General features: G+C 40.8%; 1 protein-coding gene across 1 annotated transcript; it reads left to right on the top strand.

Annotated features, from left to right (window-relative positions):
• Positions 1-882: 882 nt before the first annotated feature.
• LOC115005671 (solute carrier family 22 member 6-like) lies at positions 883-19,667 on the top strand. Its single transcript, XM_029427606.1, is given in 14 exon segments — positions 883-909; positions 1,524-1,736; positions 1,939-2,012; positions 2,327-2,355; positions 2,358-2,455; positions 2,926-3,029; positions 4,026-4,180; positions 5,164-5,332; positions 5,418-5,541; positions 5,716-5,831; positions 12,827-12,881; positions 13,429-13,588; positions 14,978-15,086; positions 19,489-19,667. Coding segments are annotated over 14 exon segments (1,548 nt in total). The 3' UTR covers positions 19,604-19,667.
• Positions 19,668-20,000: the final 333 nt, after the last annotated feature.

The raw sequence follows: 20,000 nt of genomic DNA, 5'->3' as shown, positions 1-20,000 counted from the left end.
ATGTCGTGTTTGAAAGCAAATATTCATTTGAAAATAATTTAGGATCTTTTTCTTTAAAAATTATACATTTTTAGTTGAATAAGTGTCCGTGTGAAAAACATGAAGATCACATCAGATCTAATTGATTATTAATTTACTCCACACTCTAAATACTTTAGTTTTCTTAAGGAATTGGTTTTTATTTATTAAATTGTATCTTCAATGCTTTGGGATTAGATTTCACCTGACAACCAATAAACAATCTGAAGATTAAATTGAGAGATTTAGTCAAATATTAACTGAAAAAACAAGTGATTGTTAAACCAAGAAAATCAGAAAGGTGGGGGGCAGAGAGCAACAGGAGAGAGAGCTCGAGCCGACTTCTCTTAAAATCACTCTTCAGAGTTCAGTCTTCAGAGGATCCGTCAGACTGTAAGTACATTTTCACTGATTTACAGAGAAACCCTGTTTCCCTTCAGTGCGGCTGCAGTAATCCTTTAAGAACTCTCACCAGACTCCATGCAAATATTCACCTTTTAGAGTTCAGTATAAACCTCTGCTGCAGCTCTCCTGTCGGGGTTACGTGTTTTTATAAGGATAATGCAAACACAGTACTGTGATTTATGAAGGACTGACCACCAGAACCTGCAGCTACAAAGTGAGTACACATTTATAATCAAACCTTCATACAAATCTGATTTTTTTTAATTCATTTGTTTTGTTTTCAGGTTCTTTCTGATGGAACTGAACCCTAATCCTGAAAACACAAGACATCCGTCTCTTTTATTAGTATTGTTTTTGTTATTATACATTTATGATAAATCTATGCTGGCCTGTAAATCAGTTTAAAACGTTGAAATTTGGAAGTGAAAATACCAAAACAACACAAGACAAGAGAAGAAGATGGGCTTTGATGATCTGCTGGAGCAGGTGAGACAATTTACTGAATATTACTGATTATTACTGAATACTGCATCATGTACAGGTGGAAAGAGCACGTTGAGGAACTCCTGAACCTGAACAGCACGTGCTCTGTGGAGGAGGCAGAGTTACATCCCTGGCAGAGGGTCGCGCTGCACCGGGGTGGATGAGGTTCTCTCTGAGATGCTGAAGGTTCTGAATGTTGTTGGGCTGTATTGTCGGAACCGCCTCTTCAGTGTGGCGTGGAGGTCCAGGACAGAGCCTGTGGAGCGACAGACCCGGGGAGGGGGGGTGTCCATTGTTAAAAGGGGGACAGAAGGGTGTGTGCTTCTCAGCCTCCCCTGAATATGAAATGCGAAAGGAGGCTCACATTCAGGAGGAGCAGTGTGGACTCCGTCCTGGCCCTGAAACAGTGGACCAGCTCTGTACTCTGCAGGACTGTTGGGAGGGGGGTTGTATGTGTTTTGTGGACTTGGGAGGGCTTACTTACTACTTTACTGAGCCTGCTGCCACCGGGACCCGACCCTTAGAGGCAGGAAAAAAATGTATCGATAGTTTTAAATTTCTGCATTATTTACTCTGATGACACGAAGAGAATCAGCTCAGTTGAACACCTGTTACAGGTGGACCAGGAGTGGCAGGTGTGTAATGCCTGTTTCACCCTCAGGTGGGAGGGTTCGGCCAGGTACCAGTGGCTCCATGTGACTCTGATCAGTATACCTGGTTTGATGATTGCGAGTCAGAACCTCCTGAACAACTTTGTCTCAGGAATCCCCGCCCACCACTGCAGCCTGCCGGCCAATCACAGCAGCCTCTACAACCTGTCTCACTACCAGGTAACCTGTCTGTCTGATACTGTGGTAGATGGATGTGATGTCATAAAAACAACCTGCTAAAAATAATCATTCAATTTTCATTCTAGTATATTTGTAACACTGCATTATTGCTTACAATCTACTGAAACAGTCCGACTTATAGACATTGTATGTTATTGTTCATTGTATTGGATATAAGTGTGAACGTGATTGGTTGTTGCAGGTAGACGAGAAGCAGCTTCTGAAAGCGTTCATCCCTATGGACTCTTCAGGAACTAGACTGGACCGCTGCAAGAGGTAAAAAGCTCTTATTCTTTTGTGTATTTCTTTCCTTGTTATGTGGTGAACAAACATTCAGCATGTCATGGGACATTCTTACACACTTCCAGTGATACAAGTAGATGTCTATCAAATGCATTATGAATAATAAAATACATTAAATAAAACATAAGGTATTAAATGCAATAAATAAAACATAACATCAGAAAAGTCAATATATCTTAATCTGGGGCTACAGAAAATAATTCTTCACAATTTTAAGTTCACTTCTCTCCGTTGTATTGATGAATAAACTCCCTGTGACATCACTTCCTGTTTCACCTGTTGTTCAGGTATGTGGAGCCTCAGTGGCAGCTGTTAGCCACTACCACTCAGCTAACGTTAGCCAGCTACAGACGGAAGGATGTTTGGATGGATGGACGTTCGAACCGCTCCGATTTCTCTCCACCACCGTCTCCGAGGTTAGAGAACAAATTATTATCAGATGTAATGCTGTCGTGACTTTCATCCGGTAGAGATGGGAATCTCTGTATCAGGTTTCAGTTTGCTTGGGAGCATACCAGATAGAAAAGAAAACACTAAGAAAGCGGGGCGCTAATAAACCTGAGAGGCCGCACCCCATTTGTTCCTTTTAAAGCTGCACTGTCAACAACAAATCTGTGTTGAAATCGGCAGGAGAGCTAGCTAACATTAGCTCTTAGCAGTTAGCATCTGGAGCTAACAGCTAGGTTCCATAGAGTTAAATTATGATGCGTCCAAGCTCTATTCAGTAAAAAAATAGTATTGAGTATCTGTCTCTTTCCCTCTCTCTCCCCCTGTCCTGTCTCCCTCCCTCCCTGTCTCCCTCCCTGTCTGTGTCTCTGCCTGTCTGTCTGTCTCTCTCCTCTTGTCACTCACTCCTCCTGTCTCTCTCTATCTCTCTTTCTCTCAGTGGGAGCTGGTGTGTCCTCTGCGTCCTCTCAAACAAATGATTCAGACGATCTATATGGGTGGAGTTTTAGCAGGAGCCATTATCTTCGGCGGTCTTTCAGACAGGTAAACTCGCCTGTAAACACACAGGTATATACATATACAGCGGATAAAATAAGTATTGAACACGTCACAGTTCTCAGTAAATATATTTCTAAAGGTGATTTTGACAGGGGGTGTGGGGGGGACATGTTGTCCAATAGAGAGGGCCAGCTTGGCTGTCATTCTCCTGTTTCTTGTGTGACCTTGGTAATGAGAGACCTTTTTATAGGCCATCAGTTGGGACTGAACCAGCTGATGTTAGTTTGCACTAACGAGCAGCAGCATTGCTTCTAATTACTGATAGATTTCAGAGGGTTTCTTGGCTTCTTGCCTTTTTGCACCTTTCTTCATGTGTTCAATACTGTTTCCCTGTCATTCCATTTTATTACACATAACTTATTTGTTTTGGTTTCTTTGCATGTGTGGATTGTATGTGTTGTTAATGTCATGTCAACAGCCCCTTTAGAAATATATTTACTGAGAAAACTGTTCAATACTTATTTTATACCCGCTGTGTGTGTGTGTGTATATATATATATATATATATATATATATATATATATATATATATATATATATATATATATATACACACACACGGTGGGGTAAAATAAGTATTGAACAGTTTTCTGTTCAACTGTTCAATACTTATTTTACCCGCTGTGTGTGTGTGTGTATATATATATATATATATATATATATATATATATATATATAACACACAGTGGGTAAAATAAGTATTGAACAGTTTTTCTCAGTAAATATATTTCTAAAGGGGCTGTTGACATGACATTAACAACACATACAATATATATATATATATATATATATATATATATATATATATATATATATATATATATATATATATATATATATATATATATATATATATATATATATATATATATATATATATATATATATATATATATATATATATATATATATATATATATATATAAAAAAGCATTACCTGTGTGCACAGATCCAAGCAATCACAATCTCTCTATCTCTCAGGTTCGGGAGGCGGTCTATCCTTATTTGGTCGTACCTGCAGCTCGGCATTCTGGGTTGTAGCGCTGCCCTCTCTCCTTCATACTCCGCCTACTGTGTCTTTAGGTTTCTGAGCGGGATGGCGGTGTCCGGAGTCATCCTGAACGGAGTCTCACTGAGTACCTGTCTACCTGTCTACCTGTCTGTCTGTCTGTCTGGCTATTTAGAGCAGGGGTTCCCAAACTTTTTGTGGCCAAGGCACACCTGAGTTCATATCTGGGAAAAATCCCCTCTATAACACAAAGTATCACTGTTATCACTCTGTGAACATTTATTTATTTAGTCCTTGTAAGAAGCTATTCTCCTTCACACTAGCAGAGAGCCTTTGATGTGTCACACCATGCGCAAATGGATAAAACGGCTTCGCTTTGACAGAGTTCTTTTTTTTAATGATTGTTTTATTTATATTTAGGCCAAAGCATATCAGACCTATTGTTTCTATATTGTGAAATAAGTGTGTAGGACAAAGTACCGATAAAGTACAGTGTTTCCCTGCGCTGCGCCCCCCCCCCCCCCCCCCCACTTTTTTTTTAATCTATAGTATGTATATATATTTATTTTATAGTATACATATTTCTATATATTTAGAGTATATAAATGTATATATATTTAGATTATAAATATTGATCTATCTTTGTCGAATTAACGCGTTAATTTATCACAGAAAAAATAAAGCGTTAAAAATATTAACGCAGATTAATCGCGCTCCTAGATGCCCCTGACTTTGGTCCGACAGCACGGAGCTCTGACAGCACCCGTCCCCTGTGCCCGTCCCCCCGTCGCACGGAGCTCTCACAGCAAATATTGTTGTATACGAATTAATCACAAAGCTTGTAATTAAATAGATTACTTTTTTAATCGCTTGACAGCCCTAATATATATATATATATATATATAATATATATATATTTATATATATATATATATATATATATATATATATATAAAATATATATATATATATATATATATATTATATATATATATATATATATATATATATATATATTATATATATATATATAATTTATTTTATTTTATTTTTTTATTTTTTTGTAAGAAAGTGTTTGATTTGTCTACCTGTCTGTCTGTCTGTCTGCAGAGGTGGAGTGGATTCCGACTAAAGAGAGGACGTTAGTGGGAACGCTCACTTCCTTCTTCTTCACCTTCGGTCAGATGATTCTGGCGGGACTCGCCTATTGGCTGAGAGACTGGAGGAAGCTGCAGGTGGTCGTCTGCGCCCCCCAGTTCCTGTTCTTTGCCTACAGCTGGTAAGTGTGCTCTTTCAAAATAAAACTCTCTGTGCTTTCTGCTATCTGATTGGTCAGGAGATCTCTCTGCTCTCTGATTGGTCAGGTGGTTCTCGGAGTCGGCCCGTTGGTTGGTTCTGAACCGTCGTTCTGAGGATGCGTTGAAGTCTCTTCACCGAATTGCTCACATCAACGGGAAGAAAGAAATAATCGACAAGTTAACACTAGAGGTATTGTACCTGCCTCACTGTTTGTCTGTCTTTCTGTCTGTCTGTCTGTCTGCCTGCCTGTCTGTCTGTCTGTCACATATTTAAACCTGTCTGATGTCCAATCAGAGCTAAACTCAGCACCATGTGACCTCTGACGTCCAATGAGAGCTGAGCTCAGCACCATGTGACCCGCAGGTTCTGAACTCCCACATGAAGAAGGAAATGGACTCGAGTCGCTCAACGCACACTGCATACGACCTGCTGAGGACAAGAGGGATGAGACGCATCTCCATCTGCCTGCTGGTCGTGTGGTCAGGAACACAGACATACACACGAGTAATCTGATTACATGAGCAGACGTATACACGAGTAATCTGATTACATGAGGAGCAGACGTACACACAAGTAATCTGATTACATGAGGAGCAGACATACACACAAGTAATCTGATTACATGAGCAGACGTATACACGAGTAATCTGATTACATGAGGAGCAGACGTACACACAACTAATCTGAATACATGAGCAGACGTACACACAAGTAATCTGATTACATGAGCAGACGTACACACTAGTAATCTGATTACATGAGCAGACGTACACACAAGTAATCTGATTACATGAGCAGACATACACACTAGTAATCTGATTACATGAGCAGACGTACACACAAGTAATCTGATTACATGAGCAGACGTACACACTAATAATCTGATTACATGAGCAGACGTACACACAAGTAATCTGATTACATGAGCAGACATACACACGAGTAATCTGATTACATGAGGAGCAGACATACACTCGATTAATCTGATTACATGAGGAGCAGACGTACACACGAGTAATCTGATTACATGAGGCAGACGTACACACAAGTAATCTGATTACATGAGCAGACGTACACACAAGTAATCTGATTACATGAGCAGACATACACACGAGTGATCTGATTACATGAGCTGACGTACACACGAGTAATCTGATTACATGAGCAGACGTACACACAAGTAATCTGATTACATGAGCAGACGTACACACTAGTAATCTGATTACATGAGCAGACGTACACACTAGTAATCTGATTACATGAGCAGACGTACATATGGGTAATCTGATTAGATGAGCTGACATACACATGAGTAATCTGATTACATGAGCAGACATATGCACAAGTAATCTGATTACATGAGCAGACGTACACACAAGTAATCTGATTACATGAGCAGACGTACACACTAGTAATCTGATTACATGAGCAGACGTACACTAGTAATCTGATTACATGAGCAGACATACACACTAGTAATCTGATTACATGAGCAGACGTACACACAAGTAATCTGATTACATGAGCAGACGTACACACTAATAATCTGATTACATGAGCAGACGTACACACGAGTAATCTGATTACATGAGCAGACATACACACGAGTAATCTGATTACATGAGGAGCAGACATACACTCGATTAATCTGATTACATGAGGAGCAGACGTACACACGAGTAATCTGATTACATGAGCAGACGTACACACAAGTAATCTGATTACATGAGCAGACATACACACGAGTGATCTGATTACATGAGCTGACGTACACACGAGTAATCTGATTACATGAGCAGACGTACACACAAGTAATCTGATTACATGAGCAGACGTACACACTAATAATCTGATTACATGAGGAGCAGACATACACTCGATTAATCTGATTACATGAGGAGCAGACGTACACACGAGTAATCTGATTACATGAGCAGACGTACACACTAGTAATCTGATTACATGAGCAGACATATGCACAAGTAATCTGATAACATGAGGAGCAGAGGTACACACTAGTAATCTGATTACATGAGCAGACGTACACACAAGTAATCTGATTACATGAGCAGACATACACACTAGTAATCTGATTACATGAGCAGACATATGCACAAGTAATCTGATAACATGAGGAGCAGAGGTACACACTAGTAATCTGATTACATGAGCAGACGTACACACTAGTAATCTGATTACATGAGCAGACGTACACACAAGTAATCTGATTACATGAGCAGACGTACACACTAGTAATCTGATTACATGAGGAGCAGACATACACTCGATTAATCTGATTACATGAGGAGCAGACGTACACACGAGTAATCTGATTACATGAGCAGACGTACACACAAGTAATCTGATTACATGAGCAGACGTACACACTAGTAATCTGATTACATGAGCAGACGTACACACTAGTAATCTGATTACATGAGCAGACGTACATATGGGTAATCTGATTACATGAGCTGACATACACATGAGTAATCTGATTACATGAGCAGACATATGCACAAGTAATCTGATAACATGAGGAGCAGAGGTACACACTAGTAATCTGATTACATGAGCAGACGTACACACAAGTAATCTGATTACATGAGCAGACGTACACACTAGTAATCTGATTACATGAGCAGACGTACACACTAGTAATCTGATTACATGAGCAGACATACACACTAGTAATCTGATTACATGAGCAGACGTACACACAAGTAATCTGATTACATGAGCAGACGTACACACTAATAATCTGATTACATGAGCAGACGTACACACGAGTAATCTGATTACATGAGCAGACATACACACGAGTAATCTGATTACATGAGGAGCAGACATACACACGAGTAATCTGATTACATGAGCAGACGTACACACAAGTAATCTGATTACATGAGCAGACATACACACGAGTGATCTGATTACATGAGCTGACGTACACACGAGTAATCTGATTACATGAGCAGACGTACACACAAGTAATCTGATTACATGAGCAGACGTACACACTAGTAATCTGATTACATGAGCAGACGTACACACTAGTAATCTGATTACATGAGCAGACATACACGAGTAATCTGATTACATGAGCAGACGTACACACTAGTAATCTGATTACATGAGCAGACGTACACACAAGTAATCTGATTACATGAGCAGACGTACACACTAGTAATCTGATTACATGAGCAGACGTACACACAAGTAATCTGATTACATGAGCAGACGTACACACTAGTAATCTGATTACATGAGCAGACGTACACAAGTAATCTGATTACATGAGCAGACATACACACGAGTAATCTGATTACATGAGGAGCAGACATACACTCGATTAATCTGATTACATGAGGAGCAGACGTACACACGAGTAATCTGATTACATGAGCAGACGTACACACAAGTAATCTGATTACATGAGCAGACATACACACGAGTGATCTGATTACATGAGCAGACATACACACGAGTGATCTGATTACATGAGCTGACGTACACACGAGTGATCTGATTACATGAGCAGACGTACACACAAGTAATCTGATTACATGAGCAGACGTACACACTAGTAATCTGATTACATGAGCAGACGTACATATGGGTAATCTGATTACATGAGGAGCAGACATACACACGAGTAATCTGATTACTTGAGGAGCAGACGTACACACGAGTAATCTGATTACATGAGGAGCAGATTTACACACGAGTAATCTGATTACACGAGCAGACGTACACACTAGTAATCTGATTACATGAGCAGACGTACACACTAATAATCTGATTACATGAGGAGCAGACATACACTCGATTAATCTGATTACATGAGGAGCAGACGTACACACGAGTAATCTGATTACATGAGCAGACGTACACACTAGTAATCTGATTACATGAGCAGACATATGCACAAGTAATCTGATAACATGAGGAGCAGAGGTACACACTAGTAATCTGATTACATGAGCAGACGTACACACAAGTAATCTGATTACATGAGCAGACATACACACTAGTAATCTGATTACATGAGCAGACATATGCACAAGTAATCTGATAACATGAGGAGCAGAGGTACACACTAGTAATCTGATTACATGAGCAGACGTACACACTAGTAATCTGATTACATGAGCAGACGTACACACAAGTAATCTGATTACATGAGCAGACGTACACACTAGTAATCTGATTACATGAGGAGCAGACATACACTCGATTAATCTGATTACATGAGGAGCAGACGTACACACGAGTAATCTGATTACATGAGCAGACGTACACACAAGTAATCTGATTACATGAGCAGACGTACACACTAGTAATCTGATTACATGAGCAGACGTACACACTAGTAATCTGATTACATGAGCAGACGTACATATGGGTAATCTGATTACATGAGCTGACAAACACATGAGTAATCTGATTACATGAGCAGACGTACACACTAGTAATCTGATTACATGAGCAGACGTACACACTAGTAATCTGATTACATGAGCAGACATACACACGAGTGATCTGATTACATGAGCTGACGTACACACGAGTGATCTGATTACATGAGCAGACGTACACACAAGTAATCTGATTACATGAGCAGACGTACACACTAGTAATCTGATTACATGAGCAGACGTACATATGGGTAATCTGATTACATGAGGAGCAGACATACACACGAGTAATCTGATTACTTGAGGAGCAGACGTACACACGAGTAATCTGATTACATGAGGAGCAGATTTACACACGAGTAATCTGATTACACGAGCAGACGTACACACTAGTAATCTGATTACATGAGCAGACGTACACACTAATAATCTGATTACATGAGGAGCAGACATACACTCGATTAATCTGATTACATGAGGAGCAGACGTACACACGAGTAATCTGATTACATGAGCAGACGTACACACTAGTAATCTGATTACATGAGCAGACATATGCACAAGTAATCTGATAACATGAGGAGCAGAGGTACACACTAGTAATCTGATTACATGAGCAGACGTACACACAAGTAATCTGATTACATGAGCAGACATACACACTAGTAATCTGATTACATGAGCAGACATATGCACAAGTAATCTGATAACATGAGGAGCAGAGGTACACACTAGTAATCTGATTACATGAGCAGACGTACACACTAGTAATCTGATTACATGAGCAGACGTACACACAAGTAATCTGATTACATGAGCAGACGTACACACTAGTAATCTGATTACATGAGGAGCAGACATACACTCGATTAATCTGATTACATGAGGAGCAGACGTACACACGAGTAATCTGATTACATGAGCAGACGTACACACAAGTAATCTGATTACATGAGCAGACGTACACACTAGTAATCTGATTACATGAGCAGACGTACACACTAGTAATCTGATTACATGAGCAGACGTACATATGGGTAATCTGATTACATGAGCTGACATACACATGAGTAATCTGATTACATGAGCAGACATATGCACAAGTAATCTGATAACATGAGGAGCAGAGGTACACACTAGTAATCTGATTACATGAGCAGACGTACACACAAGTAATCTGATTACATGAGCAGACGTACACACTAGTAATCTGATTACATGAGCAGACGTACACACTAGTAATCTGATTACATGAGCAGACATACACACTAGTAATCTGATTACATGAGCAGACGTACACACAAGTAATCTGATTACATGAGCAGACGTACACACTAATAATCTGATTACATGAGCAGACGTACACACGAGTAATCTGATTACATGAGCAGACATACACACGAGTAATCTGATTACATGAGGAGCAGACATACACACGAGTAATCTGATTACATGAGCAGACGTACACACAAGTAATCTGATTACATGAGCAGACATACACACGAGTGATCTGATTACATGAGCTGACGTACACACGAGTAATCTGATTACATGAGCAGACGTACACACAAGTAATCTGATTACATGAGCAGACGTACACACTAGTAATCTGATTACATGAGCAGACGTACACACTAGTAATCTGATTACATGAGCAGACATACACGAGTAATCTGATTACATGAGCAGACGTACACACTAGTAATCTGATTACATGAGCAGACGTACACACAAGTAATCTGATTACATGAGCAGACGTACACACTAGTAATCTGATTACATGAGCAGACGTACACACAAGTAATCTGATTACATGAGCAGACGTACACACTAGTAATCTGATTACATGAGCAGACGTACACAAGTAATCTGATTACATGAGCAGACATACACACGAGTAATCTGATTACATGAGGAGCAGACATACACTCGATAATCTGATTACATGAGGAGCAGACGTACACACGAGTAATCTGATTACATGAGCAGACGTACACACAAGTAATCTGATTACATGAGCAGACATACACACGAGTGATCTGATTACATGAGCTGACGTACACACGAGTAATCTGATTACATGAGCAGACGTACACACAAGTAATCTGATTACATGAGCAGACGTACACACTAGTAATCTGATTACATGAGCAGACGTACACACTAGTAATCTGATTACATGAGCAGACATACACACGAGTGATCTGATTACATGAGCTGACGTACACACGAGTGATCTGATTACATGAGCAGACGTACACACAAGTAATCTGATTACATGAGCAGACGTACACACTAGTAATCTGATTACATGAGCAGACGTACATATGGGTAATCTGATTACATGAGGAGCAGACATACACACGAGTAATCTGATTACTTGAGGAGCAGACGTACACACGAGTAATCTGATTACATGAGGAGCAGATTTACACACGAGTAATCTGATTACACGAGCAGACGTACACACGAGTAATCTGATTACATGAGTTGACGTACACACAATTAATCTGATTACATGAGGAGCAGATTTACACACGAGTAATCTGATTACATGAGCTGACGTACACACGAGTAATCTGATTACATGAGGAGCAGATTTACACACGAGTAATCTGATTACATGAGGAGCAGATATGTTGTTAACAGACTGACAGACAGATAACAGACATATATATTTTTTTATATGTACATATTTACAGGCTATATATATGTATAGATATATATATACGTATGTATGTATGTATAATTGTATATATTTATATATTTGTACATGTTTTTATTTACATATTTATATTTATATTATATGTATATATTTAAAGATGTTTATTTGTACATATTTATATATATATATTCATATAATTGTATAATTATATATTTATATACGTTTATATTTATTTATATAAACATATATATATATACATATTTATATATGTATATATATGTTTTTATATATACATTTTATATATGTATACAGTATACGTGTATATATATATATATTTATTTAATTGTATAATTATATATGTATGCCTCTCTTATAAATATCTCCTTTGCAGGTTCGCCACCAGTTTTGCGTACTACGGTTTGGCAATGGACCTGCAGAAGTTCGGGGTGAGTAACCTGATTAGCATCAATGCTACGTGTGAGCAGCTGCTGAGAACTTCCTGGTTCAGATCATGTAGGCTCAAAGGTTACCCTGGTAACGAGTTTTAAATGTTCCTAATGTGGAGTGAAATGATCCGCAGTCTGCTGACCTGCTGATCTGCTGACCTGCTGACCTGTTGACCTTCTGACCTGTTGACCTGCTGACCTGCTGACCTGTTTACCATCTGACCTGTTGACCTGCTGACCTGCTGACCTGTCGACCTGCTGACCTTCTGACCTGCTGACCTGTTCACCTGCTGACCTGCTGACCTGTTCACCTGCTGACCTGCTGTCCTGTTCACCTGCTGATCTGCTGACCTGCTGACCTGTCATGTTGAGGTGTTAATAACAACATGTAATTAATAATGTGTCTGTAACAACAACCTGATCCTCAGTCCGGATCATAACTACAAATATTGGTTTCATTCGAAAACACATAATTAATTACTTTCTGCAAACTAAGTGCTAGGGGGATTTTAATTACTTACTTGTCTCACCTGTCTCATCTGTCCAGGTGGGTATCTATCAGATCCAGCTCATCTTCGGAGCCGTGGACTTTCCCGCCAAATTGATGGCTCTGGGCATGCTCAGTTACCTCGGGAGGAGGGTCTCTCAAGCCACCTGCCTCTTCCTGTCAGCCCTCATCATCTTTGCCAACATCTTCGTCCCGACAAGTAAGTCGCACTAACACACACCAACACACTCTAACACACACCAACATACATTCACATGGGGTGGCGGTTGTCCAACAGTCGGAGGGTTGGGGGTTCGATCCCCTGCGGACCACATGTGGAAGCGTACTCAGAAACTGAACCTGATGTTTCAGACCATCACTGGATACAACGCTGCTCTACCACCCTGTGAGGCCCTGACAGTATACCAGGACGGCTGCTCAGGGACTGTGCCGACCAGCTGACCCATGTACTGGACCAGGCTATTGTTCCATCATGTTTCAAGTCAGCAGCCATTGTACCAGTGCCTAAAAAATCCCCAATCACTTGTCTGAATGATTATCCACATCATGAGGAAGTTCTTTGAGAGGCTGGTCAAGGACCATATCATCTCCATAATTCCCACCACACTCGATCCGTTCCAATTTGCTGTCCGCCCAAACCGCTCCACAGAGGACGCCATCTCCTCTGCACTCCACCACGACTGTTGTGCCAGGTTCAGTGCGAACCACATCCTGAAGTATTGAGAAAAAATAACTGTTCTTTGTATGTTGCACTTATATTGGTTTGGCTTATTTGTAGCTAATAGTTGAATTCGTATTCTATTGTTTCTGTATGTTGCACTTTTGTTTGGCTTATTTGAAGCTATTGTTCTGAACTTAAATGATTCTTGCAGTTTGGAGTTGTATCTTCATGATTGTTTGCACTTATTGTAAGTCGCTTTGGACAAAAGCGTCAGCTAAATTAACTGTAATGTAATGTAAAGTACGCGGACGACACAACAGTGGTGGAACTCATCAGGGACAACAACGAACTGGTCTACATGGAGGAGGTGAAACACCTGACAGACTGGTGTCACACCAACAACCTGATCCTGAATGTCGACAAAACAAAAGACATCAATGTTGACTTCAGGAAAAACTAGCACTGTCACACACTACTCCTCCTCAACGGCTCAGCAGTGAAGACTACAGACAGCACAAAGTTCTTGAGGGTGCAACTCACAAACAGTCTGACCTGGTCCCTTCACACCTCCTCACTGGTGGAAAAGGCACAGCAGCGCCTGCACTCTTTAATGTATATATTTATAGAGTGTATATATTTTATTTATATATATTACATTTATATTTTAAGTACATATTTTATTTTTCTGCATCAGCACCACAACACTTTTACAATGATCACTTATTCAGTCCCTTTTTTCCTCTGTTAGAGTAAGCAATTACAACAAAATTTAATTTGAATTGTACATTGTGTATAACTTGAAATTACATAAGTTTTTATTGATTGATTGATTGACACACACTAATACACACTAATATGCACACTAACACACACACATGTGTAGTTGTGAGGATGAAGGCCTCATTTCACTTCACTGCTCCCCACCAGACATGCAGACCATCAGGACCACGCTGGCCTGTCTCGGTAAAGGTTTCACCTCGGCCTCCTTCACCACCATCTACCTGTACACCGGAGAGCTGTACCCGACCATCATCAGGTGAGACCCCTTTATACTCCACACACACACACACACACACACACACACATATATATATATATATATATATATATATATATATATATATATATATATATATATATATGTGTCTTTATACTCTACATAAATATATATATTTGTGTGTCTTTATACTCTACATGCATTTATACACTGATCAGCCATAACATTATGACCACCTGCCTAATGTTGTGTAGGTCCCCTTTTGCGGCCAAAACAGCCCTGACCCATCGAAGCATGGCCTCCACTAGACCTCTGAAGGTGTGCTGTGGTATCTGGCACCAAGACATTAGCAGCAGATCCTTTAAGTCCCGTAAATTGCGAGGTGGGGCCTCCATGGAACGGACTTGTTTAACCAGCACATCCCGCAGATGCTCGATTGGATTGAGATCTGGGGAATTTTAAGGCCAAGTCAACACCTTGAACTCGTTGTTGTGTTCCTCAAACCATTCCTGAACCATTTTTGGCATGGTGCATCATCCTGCTGAAAGATGCCACTGCCATTAGGAAATACCATTTCCATGAAGGGGTGTACTTGGTAGTTGGTACGTGTCAAAGTAACATCCACTTGAATGGCAGGACCCAAGGTTTCCCAGCAGAAGATTGCCCAAAGCATCACAACCGCCTCCGCCAACTTGCCTTCTTTCCATAGTGCATCCTGGTGCCATGTCTTCCCCAGGTAAGAGATGCACACGCACTTGGCCATCCACATGATGTAGAAGAAAACGTGATTCATCAGATCAGGCCACCTTCTCCCATTGCTCCGTGGTCCAATTCTGATGCTCACGTGCCCATTGTAGGCGCTTTTGGCGGTGGACAGAGGTCAGCATGGGCACCCTGACCGGTCTGCGGCTACGCAGCCCCATACACAACAAACTGCGACACACTGTGTGTTCTGACACCTTTCTAACAGAACCAGCATTAACTTGTTCAGCAATTTGAGCTACAGTAGCTCTTCTGTTGGATCGGACCACATGGGCCAGCCTTCGCTCCCCACCTTTGCTCCCCATGCGTGTCAATGAGCCTTGGCCGGCCATGACCCTGTCGCCGGTTCACCGGTTTTCCTTCCTTGGACCACTTTTGGTAGGTACTGACTACTGCAGACTGGGAACACCCCACAAGAGCTGCAGTTTTGGAGATGCTCTGACCCAGTTGTCTAGCCATCACAATCTGGCCCTTGTCAAAGTTGCTCACATCCTTATGCTTGCACATTTTCCTGCTTCCAACATATCCCCCCCATTGACAGGTGCCATTGTAAAGAGATAATCAAGGTTATTCACTTCACCTGTCAGTGGTCATAATGTTATGGCTGATCAGTGTATATGTTTCTTTATACTCTACATACATATATATATATATATATATATATATTAGGGCTGTCAAGCGATTAAAAAAATTAATCTAATTAATTACATGCTTTGTGATTAATTAATCGCATATATCAGTATTTGCTGTGAGAATCATTTCAAAATATTCAAATGGATTTTTGGAAGATGAGTGAATCAATGAGTAGCATTATAACTTAAAGGTCAACATGTCTTTTATTTCAATACTATTTCTCCAATATCTTGTTTTCCACAATTATCTTAGGCAACACAGACCAACAGTTAACACAACACATAAAATGGTATTTAAAATCTGGCCTTTCACCTTTCATTGCACAATAAACAATATGTTCACCGTTAACCCCCTGTCCTCTACCACCTGCAGTCCATTGCAATCCATTTCGCGATTGAGTTGTTAATGTGTCACAGGTAGACCGACTCATTCTGCGTCTGAACGCCTGATCGAGAGTGCATGACGAGACGGGTTGCTCACTTTAGCATCAGCGGCGGTGCTAACTAGCTCCGAGCTAGCTGCTAAGTGCTTTGCGTTGAGGTGAAATATATATCTATATATCTATAGATATATAGATATATATCAGGCTTGAAGTTCTCCGATGGTTTGAACATTCTTTGCTGCAGGAATTGCACAGAAAGGAGCATCAACAGTTACATCCGGGAGTTTATTAAATGTAAACTTTCCATTCACTGGGCCAAGTAACGTTTCTCATCCGCTTCCATCATGTTGACGAGGCTGCTGTGGCCGCGCCTTGTCGGTTGACGTAAAGGGTCATGGGGGGGGGGCATCTAAGAGCACGATTAATCTGCGTCAATTATTTTGTTGCATTATTCTTTCTGTGATTAATTAATCAAATTAACGCACTAATTTGACAGCCCTAATATATATATATTTATATGTGTTTATATTCTACATAAATATATACAGTATATATGTGTCTATACTCTACATACAATTATATCCGGCCCACGAGAAAATATCATATGTCTGTCATAACTTGGCCCGCTGGTTTTGGTAATTAAATCAATGCATGGCACAACACAGGAAAACACATTTGAGGAAGTATTTAAATGAGTGAATGAAATGAAAGTTTTTGAAAAGCAAGGGAAAAACACCACAGATCTCTAGGACGAAAGTGGCGATGTGAGCTGGCCCTTTGTGTGCGACATAACATAGCATCTCACTGTTAAACCTGCAGCTTCAGGGCCGTGTGATCACAGACATGTGTGATGCAGTGAGAGCTTTCCAAGCGAGCTGCCTGTGGGAGACTCGGATGCAGCAAGGTAACTTTGGTCACTACGTGTTTCCAAACAATGACAAACCATCTCCACCGCCGTGTTCCCGATCGCATTTTGCCGACTTTGCAGCTCAGATATTTAAATTGAACTACTCAGCAATCCGTTTGCAGTTGACTTAAATATGTTCCATATCTTTTGCACTTTATCCAATATGTGTATCCTGTTCAATAAATGTGGACCGTGTTTGGCCCTCGACGTAGTCCCCAGTTTGTAATGTTGGCTCTCTCTGTAATTGAGTTTGACACCCCGGTCTACTTGCTTGCTTTGTGCAGTTTCTCCTCTGCTCGGTTTCGCGAAGGGTGGGGGCTCTGCCCCCCTACACCACACACACACACACCACAACACACCACACACACGTGTGAACACACCTTAACCTACAGCCAGAGACAGAGCGGAGGAAATGAGAGGGAGAACTAAAAACAAATGTTTTACTTTAAAATGACACAATATAATTATTTATTACTTGTTAATCATGTTAAAAAATGTCAGCTCAAATTTGGCTGCGAGCCATAGTGCGTTATTGAAAGAGCCATAGGTTCCCGACCCTGCTTTACATACATATTTATATATATGTGTCTTATACTCTTTACACAGAGTTTTATACTCTACATAAATATATACAGTATATATGTGTCTTATACTCTATACCAGTGGTTCCCAAATGGTGGTGCCGTGAGACAAATCCCCGGTGTGCTGTGGGATTTTGAAACAATTAGGCCTATTGCATTTAACTGTACACAAGGTTATGAATGATTTTTTTTATTTACTTCAGTGTTTCCCCTAGGTTTTACTGCTCTGCGGGATGTTGCCTGGGCTGGATCAGGTCTGTGCGCGGCGCAGATATTTTAACTTCTCCTCCGCTCTGTCTCTGACTGTAAGTGTGTGCGCTCGCACGCCGTGTGTGTGTAGGTTCCGAAGCGGAGCTCCGCCCTTCGCAAAGCAGTGAAGAGATGTAAATACGCAAAGCAACTGAAAACGTGCACATAAATAGATAAATGACAGAGGCGTTTAGTTTATTTAATAAAAATAACCTGTTATTAATGTGAAAAGCGAGTTGTAAATATATATATGAAAACATTTAAATAAAAACCTCTTGGGGGTGGGGGGGGCGGCAGCGCAGGGAAGCACTGTACTTTATCTGTACTTTGTCCTACACACTTATTTCACAATATAGAAACAATAGGTCTTATATGCTTTGGCCTAAATATAAATAAAACAATCATCAAAAAAAAATGAAATCTGTCAAAGCGAACCCTTTTTAGCAATTTGCGCATGGTGGGAAATATTGGTTTTAAAATGTGACTCACTATGCTAAATAAATGTTCACAGAGTGATGACACTGTGATATGAGTGATACTATGTGTTATAGAGGAGATTCTGCCCGGATATGAACACAGGTGTGCCTTGAGATTTTGGCTTGGTCTTTGGTGTGCCTTGGCCACAGAAAGTTTGGGAACCCCTGCTCTATACCATAGGTCTTCAACAGGGGGTCCGTGGAGGTACTGCAGGGGGGGTTGCAAAATAGTTTGAAGATAAAGCCATTTTTAAAAAAACCTCCGCTGTGTTTCGCGAAGGGTGGGGACCTCACTCCCGACACTCACACCTAGGGGTGAGGGGTGAACTAAAAGTATCTCATCCAGACCAAACATCACTCCCCCACGTATGTGTGTATATATATATATATATAAATATATATATTATATATATATATATATATAACTGTGTGTGTGTATCTGTGTTTTCAGGCAGACGGGGATGGGCTTCGTGTCCACCATGGCGAGAGTTGGCAGCATGGCGGCTCCCGCTGTCCTCATCCTGGACGAGGTGACGTCACTGATCCAAACCTTAAATATTGAATAAGATCATCCATCCATCCGTCCATCCATCCATCATCTACCGCTTATCTGCGGTCGGGTCGCAGGGGGCAGCAGCTCCAGTAAGGAACCCCAAACTTCCCTTCTCCGGGCCACATCCGTCAGCTCCGACTGGGGGATCCTGAGGCGTTCCCAGGCCAGTGAAGAGATATAATCTCTCCACCGAGTCCTGGGTCTTTCCCAGGGTCTCCTTCCAGCTGGACGTGCCTGGAACACCTCCCTAGGGAGGCGCCCAGGTGGCATCCTTACTAGATGCCCGAACCACCTCAACTGGCTCCTTTCAACGCAAAGGAGCAGCAACTCTACTCCGAGTCTCTCCCGGATGGCTGAGCTTCTCACCCTATCTCTAAGGGAGACGCCAGCCACCCGCCTGAGAAAACCCA

This window comes from Cottoperca gobio, unplaced genomic scaffold, assembly GCF_900634415.1.
Source record: "Cottoperca gobio unplaced genomic scaffold, fCotGob3.1 fCotGob3_339arrow_ctg1, whole genome shotgun sequence".
NCBI lineage: Eukaryota > Metazoa > Chordata > Actinopteri > Perciformes > Bovichtidae > Cottoperca > Cottoperca gobio.
Note: the sequence above shows the minus strand (reverse complement) of the source record. Positions and strands in the feature narration are given on the sequence as shown.